Source organism: Manis javanica, chromosome 4 (genome assembly GCF_040802235.1).
Source record: "Manis javanica isolate MJ-LG chromosome 4, MJ_LKY, whole genome shotgun sequence".
Taxonomy (NCBI): domain Eukaryota; kingdom Metazoa; phylum Chordata; class Mammalia; order Pholidota; family Manidae; genus Manis; species Manis javanica.
This window is the reverse complement of record NC_133159.1, coordinates 94,997,181-95,012,459: the sequence shown is the minus strand read 5'-3', so window position 1 is coordinate 95,012,459 and position 15,279 is coordinate 94,997,181. Positions and strand designations below refer to the sequence as shown.

The following is a 15,279-nucleotide window of genomic DNA, read 5'->3' as shown; positions in this document are numbered from 1 at the left end:
TATTTTGGATGTTAACGCCTTATCGGATAAATCATTTATGAACGTATTCTCTAATACCGTAGGTCACCTTTTTGTTCTGCTGGTGTCCTTTGCTGTACAGAAATTTCTTTAGTTTGATGTAGTTCCACTTGTTCAGTTTTAATTTTGTTTCCCTTGCCCAAGGAGGTGTGTCCTGGAAGGAACTGCTTGTACTTTTTTTTTTAAGTTTTTTATTAAGGTATTGCTGATATATACTCTTACGAAGGTTTCACATGAAAAAACAATGTGGTTACTACACTTCCCCGTATTATCAAGTCCCCACTCATACCCCATTGCAGTCACTGTCCATCAGTGTAGTAAGATGCCACAGAAGAATTGCTCATACTTAGTTCAAGAGATTTTTGTCTATGTTTTCTTCTAAGAAGTTTCATGGTTTCATGTCTTACATTCAGGTCTCTGATCCGTTTCGAGTTTACTTGTGTATGGACTTAGACAGTGATCCAGTTTCATTCCCTTACATGTAGCTGTCCAGTTTTCCCAACACCAGTTTTGAAGAGGCTGTCTTTTCCCCACTGTACATACATGGCTCCTTTATTGTATATTAGTTGACCATATATGCGTGGGTAAATATCTGGGCTCTTTATTCTGTTCCTCTGAGCTATTGGTCTCTTCTTACACCAGTAGCAAGCTGTTTTTATTACTAGAGCTTTGTAGTAGAAATTGAAGTCAGAGAGCATAATCCCCCCAGCTTTGTTCTTCTTTCTCAGGATTGCTTTGGCTATTTGGGGTCTTCTGTGGTTCCATATGAATTTTAGAACCATTTGTTCTAGTTCATTGAAGAATGCTGTTGGTATTTTGATAGGGATCTCACTGAATCTGCAAAATTGCTTTGGGCAGGATGGCCATTTTGACAATATTCTTCCTACAGATACCCGTTTATTGGTGTCTTCTTTAATCTCTCTCATGAGTGTCTTGTAGTTTTCAGAGTAAAGGTGTTTCACCTCCTTGGTTAGGTTTATTCCTAGGTATTTTATCTCTGATGGAATTGTGAATAGAGTTGTTTTCCTGATTTTTCTTTCTGCTAATTCGTTGTCAGTATATAGGAATGCAGCAGGTTTCTGTGGGTTAATTTTGTATGTGCAACTTTGCTGAATCCAATTATTAGTTCTAATAGTTTTTTGGTGGAATCGTTAGGGCTCTCTCTGTATGTATCATGTCATCTGCCAACAGTGACAGTTTAACTTCTTCCGAACCAATCTGGGTGCTTTTCTCTCTTTATCTTCTCTGACTGCCATGGCTAGGACCTCCAGTACTATGTTGGTAAAGTGGTGAGTGGACATCCTTGTCTTGTTCCTGATCTTGGAGGAAAAGCTTTAAGCTTTTCGCCATTCAGTATGATGTTAGCTGTGGCTTTGCTGTATATGTCCTTTGTTAAATGTTGAGGTACATACCCTGTATACCCCGTTTTCTTTATAGTTTTTATCATGAGTGGATGTTGAATTTTGTCAAATGCTTTTCCAGCATCTATTGAGATGCTCATGTGATTTTGTCCTTCTTTTCGTTAATGTGGTGTATCATGTTGATTGATTCATAAATATCGTTACCATCCTTGAAGCATCCCTGGAGTAAATCCCACTTGATCATGATGGATGATCTTTCTGATGTGTTCTTGAATTCGGTTTGCTCATATTTAGTTGTGGACTCTTCCTTCTGTGTTCATCAGGGTTACTGGTCTAAAATTTTCTTTTTTTTGTAGTGTCCGTCTGGTTTGGTATTAGAGTGATGCTGGCCTTACAGAATGAGTTTGGGAGTATTCCCTCCTCTTCTACTTTCTGGAATACTTTAAGAAGCATGGGTATTAGCTCTTCTGTAAATGTTTGGTAGAATTCAGCTGTGAAGCCATCTGCACCCTGGACCTCGGACCTCTGTTTCTTGAGAGTTTTCTTTATTACCAGTTTGGTTTCACTGCTGGTAATTGGCCTGTTCAGATTTTCTGTTTCTTCCTGGGTCAGTCTTGGAAGGCTGTGTTTTTCTAGAAAGCTGTCCGTTTCTTCTACGTTGTCCAATTTATTGACATAATTTTTCATAGTATTCTTTAACAATAATTTGTATTTTTGCAGTATCTGTTGTGATTATTCTTTCTTCGTTTCTGATTTTGTTTGTGTAACATCCTTTTTTTCTTGATTAGTCTGGCTAGGAGTTCAATTTTCTCAAAAGAACCAGCTCTGGTTTCATTGAGTTTTTTTCCTATTGTTTTATTCCAACCTATTTTATTTACTTATGCTCTGATCCTTATTATGTGCCTCCTTCTACTAACTTTAGGCTTCATTTGTTCTTCTTTTTCCAGTTTCTTTAGTTTTGAGTTTAGCCTGTTTGAGATTGTTCTTGTTTCTTGAGGTAGGCCTGTGTTGCTATGTACTTTTCTCATAGTACTGCTGTCTCTGCATCCCACAGGTTTTGTGTTGCTTAGTTTTTGTTTTCATTTGTCTCCTTGCATTGCTTGATTTCTGTTTTAATTTGGTCAAGGATCCACTGATTGTTTAGAAGCATGTTGTTTAGCATCCGTTGTGTTTGCAGGCTTTTTTCCTTTTGTATTTTCTGTCTGGTTAATTTGCCTGTTGATGTGGTTCATGTGTTAAAGTCTCCTAAAATTACTGTGCTGTTATCTGTTTCCCCCACTAATACTACTAGTATTTGTTTTACATATTTAGGTACTCCTGTGTTGGGTGCATAGATATTTGTAATGGTTAGAGTCCCATGTTGGGACTGGGCCCTTTATCATGATACAATGTCCTTCTTTCTCTCGTTACCTTCTTTGTTTCCACATCTATTTGGTCTTATATAAGTACCACTATTCCTGATTTTTCCTTCCTGTTATTTGCATGGGGTATCTTTTTTTCATCTCTTCATTTTTAGTGTGTGTATGTCTCCTGATAGCCTTGTGGGGTTCCCTTTATAAGTAATTTTTTTTTCTCTCTCTCTGGCTACTTCCAACACCTTTGCCTTATCTTTAATCTTTGTCATTTTAATTATTATATGTCTTGGTAAAGCCTTCCTGGGGTTTTGTTAGGGGCTTTCATCACTTCCATTACCTGTGTGTCTATTTGATTCTGCAGATTGGCTAAGTTTTCAACAGTACTTTCTATCACTTTGTCCTCCTCTTCTCCTTCTAGAACCCTATTACGCAAACATTGTTTAGTTTGCAGAAGCAGACTCACAGAACGCAAGAATGGACTAATAGTTACCAAAGGAAAAGGAACTGGGTAGGATGGGTGGGAAGGGAGAGATAAGTGGAAAAAAAGGGGCATTACTATTAGCAGACATAATGTCGGTGGGGGGGAGGCACAGGAAGGGCTGTGCAACAGAGAAAACAAGTAGTGATTCTATAGCATCTTACTAGGCTGATGGACAGTGACTGTAACAGGGTATGTGGGGAGGACTTTATGATGGGGGGAGTATAGTAAACATAATGTTTCTCATGTAATTGTAGATTGATGATACCAAAAAATATATATATATACTGTTTAGTTTGGAGTTGTCAAAGTTCTCCAGGCATCCTCTCATTTCTTGAGATTCTTTTCTCTCTCTGTTCCTCATCTTCATTGTTTTCCTGTTCTGTGGTTTCTTTCTCATTGTCTTCTCTACTTGCATCAATCTATTATTCTTTTCCTCCATTGTATATTTCATTTTTTACTGAATTCTTCAGCTCCAAGTGGCTCTTTTTCAACTCTTCTATCTCTTTATTGAATTCCTCCCTGAGATCTTCAGTATTTTCCAGCAGTTGTGAGCATATTTATGATCATTACTATGCAATTTTTATCAAGGAGATTGGTAATGTTTCATTTAGCCCTTTTTCTGGTGTCTCTTCGTGTAGTTTTGTTTGGAATGTACTCCTGCCTCATTTTTTTAGGGTTTCTAAGTTTCTTCCTTTGTATTAGATGGAGCTGTTATGCTTCCTGATCTAGAGTAATGGCTTTCGGACAGGCATACTGGCGAGTAGTGAGGTCTCATGAAGGTGCACAGCAGTGATGCGTGCAGAGGTAGAGGTCACCTGCAACCAGAATGAAATGCTCAGAGCTGGCTCCTACAGGCTCCTCTCTAGTTTGGGTGAGACAGGGTCCAGAAAGCTGGGAAAGCCTCCCTCACCTGCCAGGCAGCAAAGTCTGACTCTGCTGGGTCAGGTGGGTAGTCATGTTGGCAGGTGCTCAGGGAATCGCCAGGGAGCTGAGCCACCAAGGGGGTGTAGAGCATTTGGCACTCATGAGAAAGCTCATCCTGTTGGGCTTAGGGAGGGCTGGGGAAGTGTCATCCACCTGCCCATCTCCTGTGGAGAGAGGTCCAGCCAACCCTTGTCCCTCTGGTACCACTCCTGTGCTGGTAAATCATTCAAATTACCACCTCTGTTTTGGGTCTCAGCGGACTGACAGAACATGACTGTCCTCTACAAATGGCTGGATGCTCAGCCCTTCAAGAGTGCTCCAACTCTTCCTGCTGTCCAGACCTGCTAATCACCAAAACTCGATGCAATGTGGACTGATGTTTCCAGAGCAGATCTCCAGGGCCAGGTGTGCAGAGTTCCTGAGCACCTATCTCTTCCTTGCCTCCATTCCTCTTCTTCTCACCTGTGGGCTGGGATGAGTGGCTTAGGTCCCACTGGATCGCAACTCTGCCACTCTATCGTTCTCTGTGTGGTCTTCTCTTCTCACCCAGGTGTACGTGGTCTGTTCTGCAGTCTTCAGGTTGCTTTCAGGGTGAGTTGTATTTGCCATAGTTGCTTCTTTGGTGTGTGTGCAGGCGACGTTTCTGCCTTGCCTTCCTACTCCACCTTTTTTCAACCTCCAGAACTCGTGTTATTTTACAGATAAGGAACAACAAGTCTAATCAGGTTCAAATAAACTTGTACACATCTAACTCTTTCCCGCCGTTAACTAATTCTGACACCATACACCTTGAAACCATACAGCATAAAACTGGGGATGGAAAACAGATAAAAAGAAAACTGGATCAATAGTAAAATAGCGTGGATTATACCCAAAAGCCTAAGAGCCAAAATCAATGGGATCATCACCTCCAAACCAACATTAAAAGCAAAAGCAGTAAATTTCAGTCAGGAGTAATCTCTACTTCTGAACCATATTTCAATGGATATTTGATTACTATTTTTTATAAAGTGTTTTATATCATATCTCTAATAATTTGAGTCTTATCTCGTCAGTAAAATTCAATGGCTTTAAGATTCACTTCATGTATCTGTTTTATATACCTCACCACACATGAAGGTGATGCTCAACACAAAGCAGAATTTCGTATTTGAAAAGGACAGTTGAAATGCAGTGTTCTCTTAATCATTACTTTCAGTTATTCAGACTCACTTAAGACCCATAAACAACAGCAGTACAGTTAAGTGATTCTAAATGCCCTACCCAATTTCTGCTCTATTCCAAATGAAAACTGGAGGGAATATTTTGAGTGACATAAATATTTATCATAGGAGGATTAGTTTTTAAGCCATTTCTCAGCGACTGCAAAAAGAACTCTGGCTATAATCACTATTAGCATTCTATTAATAACCAACAAATGCAATGACTAGCCAGAGTGGTCCAAAATTCTTATTCTGGCAGTAATTTGTGATGTTAAATGAGGAAACCTGGAAACTCTAATTCTTTCAAATTTATCGCTAACAACAGATCAGGGCATACAAACCACAGTCCTTGAAACCTGATGCTAATGTCTAACACTTCCAAACCAAATTTAAACCTGGGATGTGGCATCAGAAGGCACAGTAAATATTCTCAGCTTTGCAAGTAAAAACACAATATCAAAGCTATTATGTAGGTATTTATGCAACAAAGGAAAACAAACTTCCACAATTCTTATTCACGAAATTCAAAATATAATACTTCAGTGAAACTTTTTGTGATTTGTCTATTAAATAACAATTCCAGAATTCTTTGGGGACATATTGCTGCTTAACTGGGGGTACTTAATTAACCTGCCATCAGTAAATGTCTTTCTTACCTGACTAATGAAACATTCAACAGCTTATATTGGTCTCATTTTTTTATTTTTAAAAATTCTGTTGAGATGAAGTATTAAGTCTTCTAATTCCTCTGTCCATTACTTTCCTATAAGTTGGGAATATCATGACCAGTGCTGAGTTTGGTATTGTCCATATATGCCGTACTCTTTTAACTGAGCTATAGTAAAAAGTATGTGATAAACACTTTGCAATTGATTCAAAACAAAATCACCCACACTCCACTGCCTTAGAAGTGTGGCATTTGAAATCCTTTTCTTGTCTGAAATGCTAGGTATACACTGGTAACTACAATATTTTTCAACGGTCATACTACAGTCATACATATGCCTATTCAATTTATAACTGCACCACTGCAATCTGTAGTGCACTTCGTGCAAAGCAATCAGTACCACATAATGTCTTTGTCACAACTACTCATTTTGCCACTGTAACCTGAAAGCCGTCACAGATAACAAATAAAATTTCATATAATTCACATGCCACAAAATACTGTTTTGGTTTTTTCAACCAATTAAAAGTGTAAAAACCATTCTCAGCTCATAAGCCATATAAAACCAGGCAGCACACTAGGTTTGGTCCACAGTCTATAGTTTGCCAACCCCTGATCTAAAGTGCAGTCCAACTATCAGTAAGCACAGAACCCCCCAATTAGAATTTTATTGCCTCACCCAAGTAGGAAGAGAACGGATTATCCATTGCTTGAGGAAGCCTCAGAGACAAGAAGAGATCAAAATAAAAAGAAATTTTTTAAAGATTAGATAATAAAAGTCAAGGAGATCTTTCAGAATGTCAGTTGGGTAAGAAAACAAAGAAGAAAAACATAAAAGACAAGAGACAGTATGAACCCAGGAGTGTCAACATCCAAATGTAACAGTTTCAAAAAAGAATAGGGTGCAGATAAGGAAGGAACCCTTATGAAAAAAGTTTAAATTTTGTTACTATAAATGAAGATTACTAACCTAATAGAAAAAGCACTGTGAATTTTTTAAAACAATGGAAGTGGGGGAGAGGGATGTCAAAAGAGGCATATCACTGTATTTCAGAACAAGGATAAAGAGATAATAAGTTTCCAGGAAGAAGAAAATAAAACAAATACAAAGGAGCAAAATCAGACCAGCATTAGAAACATTCATTTCTTTAAGACATTAGAAGAGAAATACCTTCAAAGTTCTGAGGAAAAAAGAATTTGAACCTAGAATTCTATTATCCAGTTAAGCTACCATTTAAGTAGAATAAAATAAAGAGATCTTCAAAAATGCAAAGGCTCAGAAATTTTATTCTCAGTGACTCTCTTAGGATGTACAAACGAGGGAGTAAACAAATAGAGAAGATATGGGAGCCTCGGGCCTGTGTAAAATCATCAGAACCAAGAGTATCTTCATAAAGTGGGCTTGAAGGATTACACTCTCAGTTAGAAAGCTGCATAAGGAATTGATAGTAAAATTTTTAAGAAATAAATCTGGCCAAGATAACAGAAATAAAATTGTCACAGCCCGGGCTGAGTAAGGAAAATTTTCTCCTGAGAATTTCCAAGTACAGGTCAGCCTTTACATAAAGTAAAATACACCCTAAATCAACATCTGCCAGTTCTAAGAAATGCCAAACTAAAAATTAATTTCAGTGATTTTGTATTAGTGGCATCTGACAAAAGCAAAGGTAAAATACTCTCTAGAGGCTTGTTCCCCCACAAACCAGATCTGGCAATTTCATAAAGCCCTACTAAACATGCTCACAATCCGAAACTATGAAACACTGGAAGACACCATCTACTATGATCAAGAGTAGGCAGAGGCAAGTAGTAGTGTAAGACCTCTAGAATTTCAGATAATGTTATTATCAAATATAACTTATGAAGTCAGTATGGATATTTTTTAAAAATAGAAAGTGAAATGACAAAAGACAAGCCGTGACTCTGTGGCATCCTACCCCGCTCTCAATTATTAAGACCCTCAAAGAGTTTCTATTTTGGTAGGTTTTACCCCATGGTTTTGCCAGTATGTAAGGCATTAGAAATAAAAACTGAGGACTTTAAAATTTCATTAATACTGTAATAAGAAATTGATGATAACTTGTTTTATTAAAATTCAATGTTATTTATTTAAAAATAAACTCACTGTACATGTAAATAACATTTTTATCAGAATTCTCCAAAACAAAGTTTTTAGTAAAAGGCAGCATTGTTTTACATTTTTTAAATCTCTTTAATGTCTCGTTTAATAGAAGATGGCTGAATGTATGATTCTGCATTTAATCTGTTGTGATAGACTGTTTTCTTTGATGAATATGAAGAAATACTGACCTCATACAACTACATATTTAAGAAAAGGGATGAGTATTTTAATAGCCTTTTCAGATAATTATGTGGATATTCTTCTTTTACATCATACAAAAATATAAAAAGTCTATTTAGTTCTTGCATCAGTTTCAGTGTGGAATTGTAAACCATATTGGTGAACTTTCAGTACTCCCTTACATTAAAATCTATTGGTTTATTTTGCACTTTGAATCTTTTTCCTATGCATGATTTTATAACATTGTGCATTGGTCATTTGGAAAATATTCACTATATCACCATCAGTCTCATTAGCCTTTAAGTATTCAGAAGCTGTCAGGTTTTCCAGAATTCTCATTTTCATTTAAAAGCTCAATTTTTATCACTGGCAACATGTAAAGTCAGTTGTTTTCCTTGAAGTGACAGGCTCATTGAGAAAATGGCTGCCAAATACCCATGCCTGAAAACCATACTTTGCCAATCATTCTTTAAAAATCATTTTCCATGAAAAAAAGCAGCAAATTCAGCATAGAACTCAATCACACAAGTATTTTTCTTGCACTTCAGTCTGTACTAAAAGCACTTTATGTACACTTTCTACCTCATCACACAGAATACTAAAGCTTGATATCAAGATTTAAAATTTTTTCACTGCTTCATCAAGGACATAATGAAAATAGCATGGCCTTTTGTTGTTCTTGTTTATACCTTAAGTGTGCAGCGATAAAGATACAATGACTTTTAGTATGGTTTGGAGCCACTATCTTAATTCCTGCTGAGATACCAGCAGTTTCTCCAGGCATTGCTTTTGTATCATTATTATAAATGTCAGAATAGTAAATAAGGCAAATAATGAATTAGAGTTATGAAAAGTCTTAGCTTTGCCAATGCTTAAAAAGGACATCAGAGACAATGTCCCCAGGGTTCCATGGACCAACTTTGAGAATCACTATTCTAAGGTATTCTCATTTAAGGTTTGCTAAGAGTGTGTACATGAAGAAATAAAAAGCAATTAGATTCTCGTAACTAAATTTTTGATGTACAGATACTAGACTTTATAAAGACTTAGGATTTAGAAACTTTACAAGTTTTTATATTATGATTTTAGGTAGCTGGAGAAGTTTGAAATGCAAGTAACTTGTCAGGCATGCTGTACATCATCAGATGTCAGAAGAGCCTAGAAAAACAGCAACAATTTACTTTTCTGCCTCTTCTTCCTGCTTACTGTGAGGCTGAGGTAGTCACAAAGACAGCAGAGAACTACTGGAAGATAAAATAGTAGTACTATAATTTATTGGGGGCTTACTGTGTGCCAGGCACTTAACAATCTATTAACTCACTTAATCCTCACAATAATACCATGACGTACATGTAATTATTACCCTCAACTTATCCATAGACATTCAAGTACTAAATGGTGGAGCTCAAAAAGAGTATTTAGGTGGCCTAACTCCTGAACTGTGTGGGCTTAACCAATCACAATGCAGAAAGTTGTTATAAGAGGTTTCAGTTTTGTTTGACAGATCTTTATTGACTGATTGCTGATGACCATAAACTCAAGTTTGTTTATGGTCAAGTAGGGCATTAGAGAAAGTAGGGACTAAAAAATCCCAAACAGATAAGCCCCACACTGAACTAAAACTACCCTACAGCATAAGTACTCCTGGGGCAAGAACTACCAAGAGTTAAAACAGAAGACTCCCCAGAGTGGGTCACCATGCTCAGTGATAAAACAGACAGAACTACTGTAGTAGGTATTCGTCACACTACACCCAGAGGTTTCCTCCCACTTACCACATGACTGTTGCAATCTCAGAGGCTTCACAATAAACTGAAGATTCAGAAATAAAATCATTTTTCCATGTTGATTCTTCCATCATACCCCACAAACAATATTAAATTTATGCAGATGTAAAAAGTTAGCATAAAACATAACAGAATCATATAATTTTATAGGATGGGAACTCATTCTTCATATTGCAGAAGATCTGGACAGACTACCTAGGTAACTTGCTACACAGCTAATAACTAAGAATTAGTTATTAATAACTAATTAATAATTAAGAACCCAGTGCAAGTCACTACCAATCTGGTTGTTCATCCACATCATCACGCTGTCTTAGATGAGCCCTACTACGTGTCTCATCTCAAGGGCCCATTTGGGAGTTTGTTCAGATGCATCAATAGAAATTTGTGTTTTTACTGACATACACATTTATACAGTCACTACTGATAGCTATTCTAACTCAACCTGAAATAGAAAAAAAAAAAACACAAGAAATCTTTAAAATGCTCACTACTGAAATTCAACAATTATTAACTAGTTTATCTATTTTGATTTTTCCAAATAATCCAAGAGTAAATAATAAGATCAGCCTTTTTCCTCAAAATATTTAAATCCATGTTTCTCAAAGTGTGACAGGTACCAGAATCAGAATCACATTAGGTAACTGTTAAAAATGCAGATTCCTAGTGTTATCCCCAAATCAAGCAAAACAGAATCTCTGAAACTTCCAAGACTGGCATTTTAAAAAGCTCTCCAGATGATTCTTATCATTCAAAACTACATACTGGCAACCCCCTCTGAGTCTGCCCCATGCCCCAACTCTCCAGAGGCATATTCTCTCTTTTCAATTCTAAATCTCCAAATAAATTCATTGAACATTAACTCTACAATATCCTAGTGGGAAACAAGATAAACAAACACAAGTAAACATTTTGGATTTCAACTGTGCTATGAAGAGAAAAAAGTATGTCAGACAGTAACCTGGAGGACTACCTTACAAAGAGCAGACACAGGACTTTTAAGCCAGTGAAATACTTGGTATTATAATGATGGATACATGTCACTGCACATTTGTCCAAACCCACAGAATGAACAACACTAAGACTGAACCCTAATGTAAACTATGAACTTTGGGTGTCAACGCAGGTCCACCAATTTTAAGAAATACACTACTCTGGTGGGGGATTACTGATAATGGATGAGGCTATCCATGTGTGGGGGTTGGTATTATATAGGAAATCTCCCTATCATCCTCTTAATTTTGCTATAAACCTAAGCTGCTCTAAAACATTAAAGCCTTTACCAAAAAAAAAAAAGCAGTCAGAGAAGGCTTTTCTGAGGGGGCAACATTCGAAGGAGTCTTTCACTCAAGAACAATGGTTCTTAAACCTAGTGTGCATCAAAATCACCTGGAGGACTTGCTAAAACAGGTTGCTGGTCAGGCAGTCTGGAGTGGGGCCCAAGAATTTGCATTCCTAACAAGAAGGAAGATGATGCTGATGCTCCTGGTGCAGGAACTATACCTAGAGAACCACTGATCTAGAGGGAACAGTTAAAAGGTGTGGATAACTTTGGTGTTACAGGAACAGAAAAAGGCCACTTAGGAAGGGGGAATAATATACTTGTTACTGTTTCGAAGCCACTTAAAATGATGAATTAAACTACCAGCTATGCCTCTTCAGACCAGAGATGGAATCACAGGTAGTTCAATATTGCCTTGCATTTGGAAAGCAGTTCAGTTTATAAAAGCATCTGCACATTATTAAATTTGTCTTAGTGAGATATAAGTGAAGGACTTTTAGCTACATTTTAGAGATTAAAAAAACTGAGGGGCAGAAATATTATGAACTTCCTTCTGAGAAACAATTAAGTGACAGAACTACTCCGACTCCAAAGTTGCCTCCAGAATAGCCCGCTCGCTCTTTTGAAAATCAAAGCAAATAATATATACAGAAGTTAATATTAAAAAATTATTTTCTAGATTCCCTGCCTAAAAACATGGTGGTTTCCAGGCTTAATTTGTTTTAATACTGATTAGAAAGCAATTATTACCTCAGGATTGACATTATTTAGTCCCAACTCCTTACTGCTTCCTAGTTCAAGAACAAAAGATAAAGAAATTAGGAAGGAATTTACAGACTATTATTCTCTCTCCTGCATAAACATCAGTTTATATTTCATAACTTCAATCCCTCAGCCACATCAAACACAATTTTCATCTTGTGTTCCCTCTAAATCTCTCACATAATCCAGGTTCTCACAAGAACACTGAATCCCGTGTCTTACTCTGCTAAGGCCATGAGCAGTCAGTTATTATACTCATTATCCACCTTCCATATCACTTAGTATATCCTCATTATCACTTAGTATATTCTCCAACAATCAAACCCTTATTCTCAACATTCTTACCTATATGCCTCAAAAATACTTCTTATCTGAAACATCCAAAACTGAAATCATTATATCCTCCCTCCACCACACGTATACATTTGCTTCTGAGCCTGAATTCTTTCATTTCTATTAACAGCACTGCCACCCACCAAACAAGAAACCTAGAACTCAGCCTAGACAGATCTCCCCTCATGTCAATCTCAATCCTCCCTCCCATACCCACTTCCACGGCTGCTTACAATTAGTTACTAATAATAAACTACTGCCATTTCATTAATAATTACCATGTCTTAGTCATTTACACACTTCATTCCATCAGCAACTCTGAGGTAGATAATTTTGTCCAGTTTCACAAATGAGAAAACTAAAGCTAAGAAAAATCTGTCCAAGTCACAAGTAGTAAGTGACAAAGAACACATTCAAACTCAAATGTCTCACAAAGCCCATACCTTTCCCCTGTACCAAAAATGCCTCCTCCTCTAAGATACCCTTTTAATATACTCCCTTCAATGTATCCCAAGTATCTTTCTGGAGAATGAATGTGATCCTCTCTCTTACTCTCTTGATACAAAAGTCCTGCACAGACTCCCTTTAGTCTACACTTTACAGGATAAATTCCAAACCCTTTAGTACAGGTCAACAATCCTTTACCTACAGCTCCAAAACTCGAAAGCTTGAAATTTTCATTTTTTCCTAAATTTGCAACAAAACCCACCCTGAACTGCAGAATAATCTGTAGTCTCTGAATATGCATTGTCTATCCCATTAATGTGATATTCATGTTTCGCAGCAGAAACATTAATGTGTTGATAATGAGTGAACCCAGACCCTACAGGAGTACTAGAGACCTCAGCAGAAAAAAGAAAATTTTCCAAACTGTTCTGGAGTCTAAATTAAACCTGGTTCCAAAGGTTTCAGATAAGAGTTGCAGGCACCTTACCTATTCAGCCCATCCATCAACCCAACCTAATTTCCACCAGTCACCTCACATATCCCTTAGTTCCAGGTAAAGGTAAAGTGTCCTGTGCTCTGAAAACTCTGCAGTACAGTGAGCTAGCTACTCACCCTTAAGGAAACGCTCAAGGGTTCCTTTTCAGAGAGGTTTCCCTGACTTTCTCTTGATTGTGCCACTAACAACGCGAAGTACACACCTCCACTGCTGTATGTTCTGTATTTGTTTCCCCTGTATTAGACTGTGAATGAGCTCATTATTATAAAATTCAATCCCAGCACAGTATCCAGAACACTAGCGGCTCATTAATGTAAATGAACTGAAATTCCTGACCAGCTCTCCCTAACTCCCAATTCCCTTCAAAGATCCGTTTTCCTTCACCTATAAATCTTAGGGTTTTTTTTCTCTAACCATGCTGGCCCCTCACAACTATTTTCGTTTCCAGAGTTCCTCCTTCCTAACATCACCTTAAAATTACTTTCCACCAGACCTCCTCTTCTTAGTCCAAAACTCTCCAATGCCCTTCCTTGATCCTCCTCCATTTAATCCGTAGTCCTCTTTATCCTCCGTCTAGGGCAATTCACCCTCACAGCCCTTAACCTCTTACCTACTCTCTCAACACCTCTCGGCTCCGGGCCTTCGCTCCCAAAACGCTTCTCCCAGGTTTCCCAGACACCGCCCCCCGCCCCCATCCCCTCCTCTCACAGTCCGGGTCCACCCGCTTCCCAACAGTCTGGGCACATTACAGTCCTCCCTTGCAGTCGGTGTCCCCTCCCCCAGCCTCTCTCAGCCAGCACCCCTCCCTTCACTACCCCCGTATCTCTGGCGGTCCAGCTTCTCTGGAAACTGCCGCGGTCATGTCTTTCACCTCTTAAATCCCTCAGGATCGCGCCGGTCCGAGCAGCCCCAAGGCCAAGCACCTCTGGCCCCCAGATCTTCCTCGGCCCCGCAAATTCCCGTCGGCTCGGACCTCGGGCAGGGCCTCCCGCTCACCTTGCTGGATGTCGCCGTTGCTGCCCCCGGGGATGGGCACGTTGAGCTGGCGCTCAGGCTCGGGCAAGCAGCGCAGGCAGAAAGAGTGAAGACAGGGCAGCAGCTTGGGCTCCGCCTCACGCCGGCTCTGCAAGCTCTGCTGACACACGGCGCAGGTGTCCAGGAGCGAGGCTGGCGGTCCGGGAGGCGGCCCCGCGGAGGGACCTGGAGCGGGAGCCGCGGCCTGAGCTGTGGCCGGCGTCGGTAATGCCCCTGCGGGAACTCCAGGACCCACTGAGGCCGCAGGGACTGAGGCAGCCGGGGCCGAGCCGGAGGAGGCCGCGGACACCCCCCCGTCGTCGGGCCCAGGCGCGCCGCTCTCCGTGCCCGCCCTGCCGCCTTCCTCCTCCTCCTCCTCCACCAGCACCGCGGCGAGAGGCGGCTCCGCCTCCTGCGCCGCGGGCCCGGCGGCCCCGGCAGTTACCGGCGCGCTGCCGCAGCCCCCACCGCCGCTCTCAGCCTCGCCGCCGCCTTTGTTTTCCGCCATGTTTTCCTCTTTGAACCCGCCGGACCGCCCCGCACCGCCCGCCGCCCGCGCCACCGCCTCCGCCGCCGCCGCCGCCCCCAGCCCCAGCCGCAGCCGCAGCAAAAGCAGCCGCCGAGAGCGAGCAGGCGAGCGAACACACGAGAGCGCGCGCGCACGAGGCGCCCCGCCCTCGCGTCGCACGGTTGAAAGTGGGCGGGCGGAGCGCGCGCACGTACATACCGACGTTCTCCGGAGGGAGGCGGGAACTCGGGGCTCGAGCGCGGAACTGCCCTCGCCACGCCTCCAGGCTTCTGGCACCGGCGCTCTGCGTCCGCACCGCGGCGGTTCACCTTCCAATAAG

At 40.1% G+C, this 15,279-nt stretch overlaps 1 protein-coding gene across 3 annotated transcripts in view; it reads right to left on the bottom strand.

Moving 5' to 3' along the window:
- TRIM33 (tripartite motif containing 33) overlaps window positions 1-15,058 on the bottom strand; it is a 136,736-nt gene extending 121,678 nt beyond the window's left edge. Inside the window, exon 1 of one of the 3 annotated variants that reach the window (XR_012130272.1) lies at window positions 14,414-15,058. Coding sequence is in view for 2 of the 3 variants with exons in the window: in XM_037019978.2 (XP_036875873.1) it covers window positions 14,414-14,939 (526 nt within the window). In the remaining variant the exon portion in view is untranslated. The remainder of the gene's footprint in view (window positions 1-14,413) is intronic. The other 2 variants (XM_037019978.2, XM_037019977.2) reach the window with 2 other exon arrangements.
- Between the last annotated feature and the right edge of the window lie 221 nt (window positions 15,059-15,279).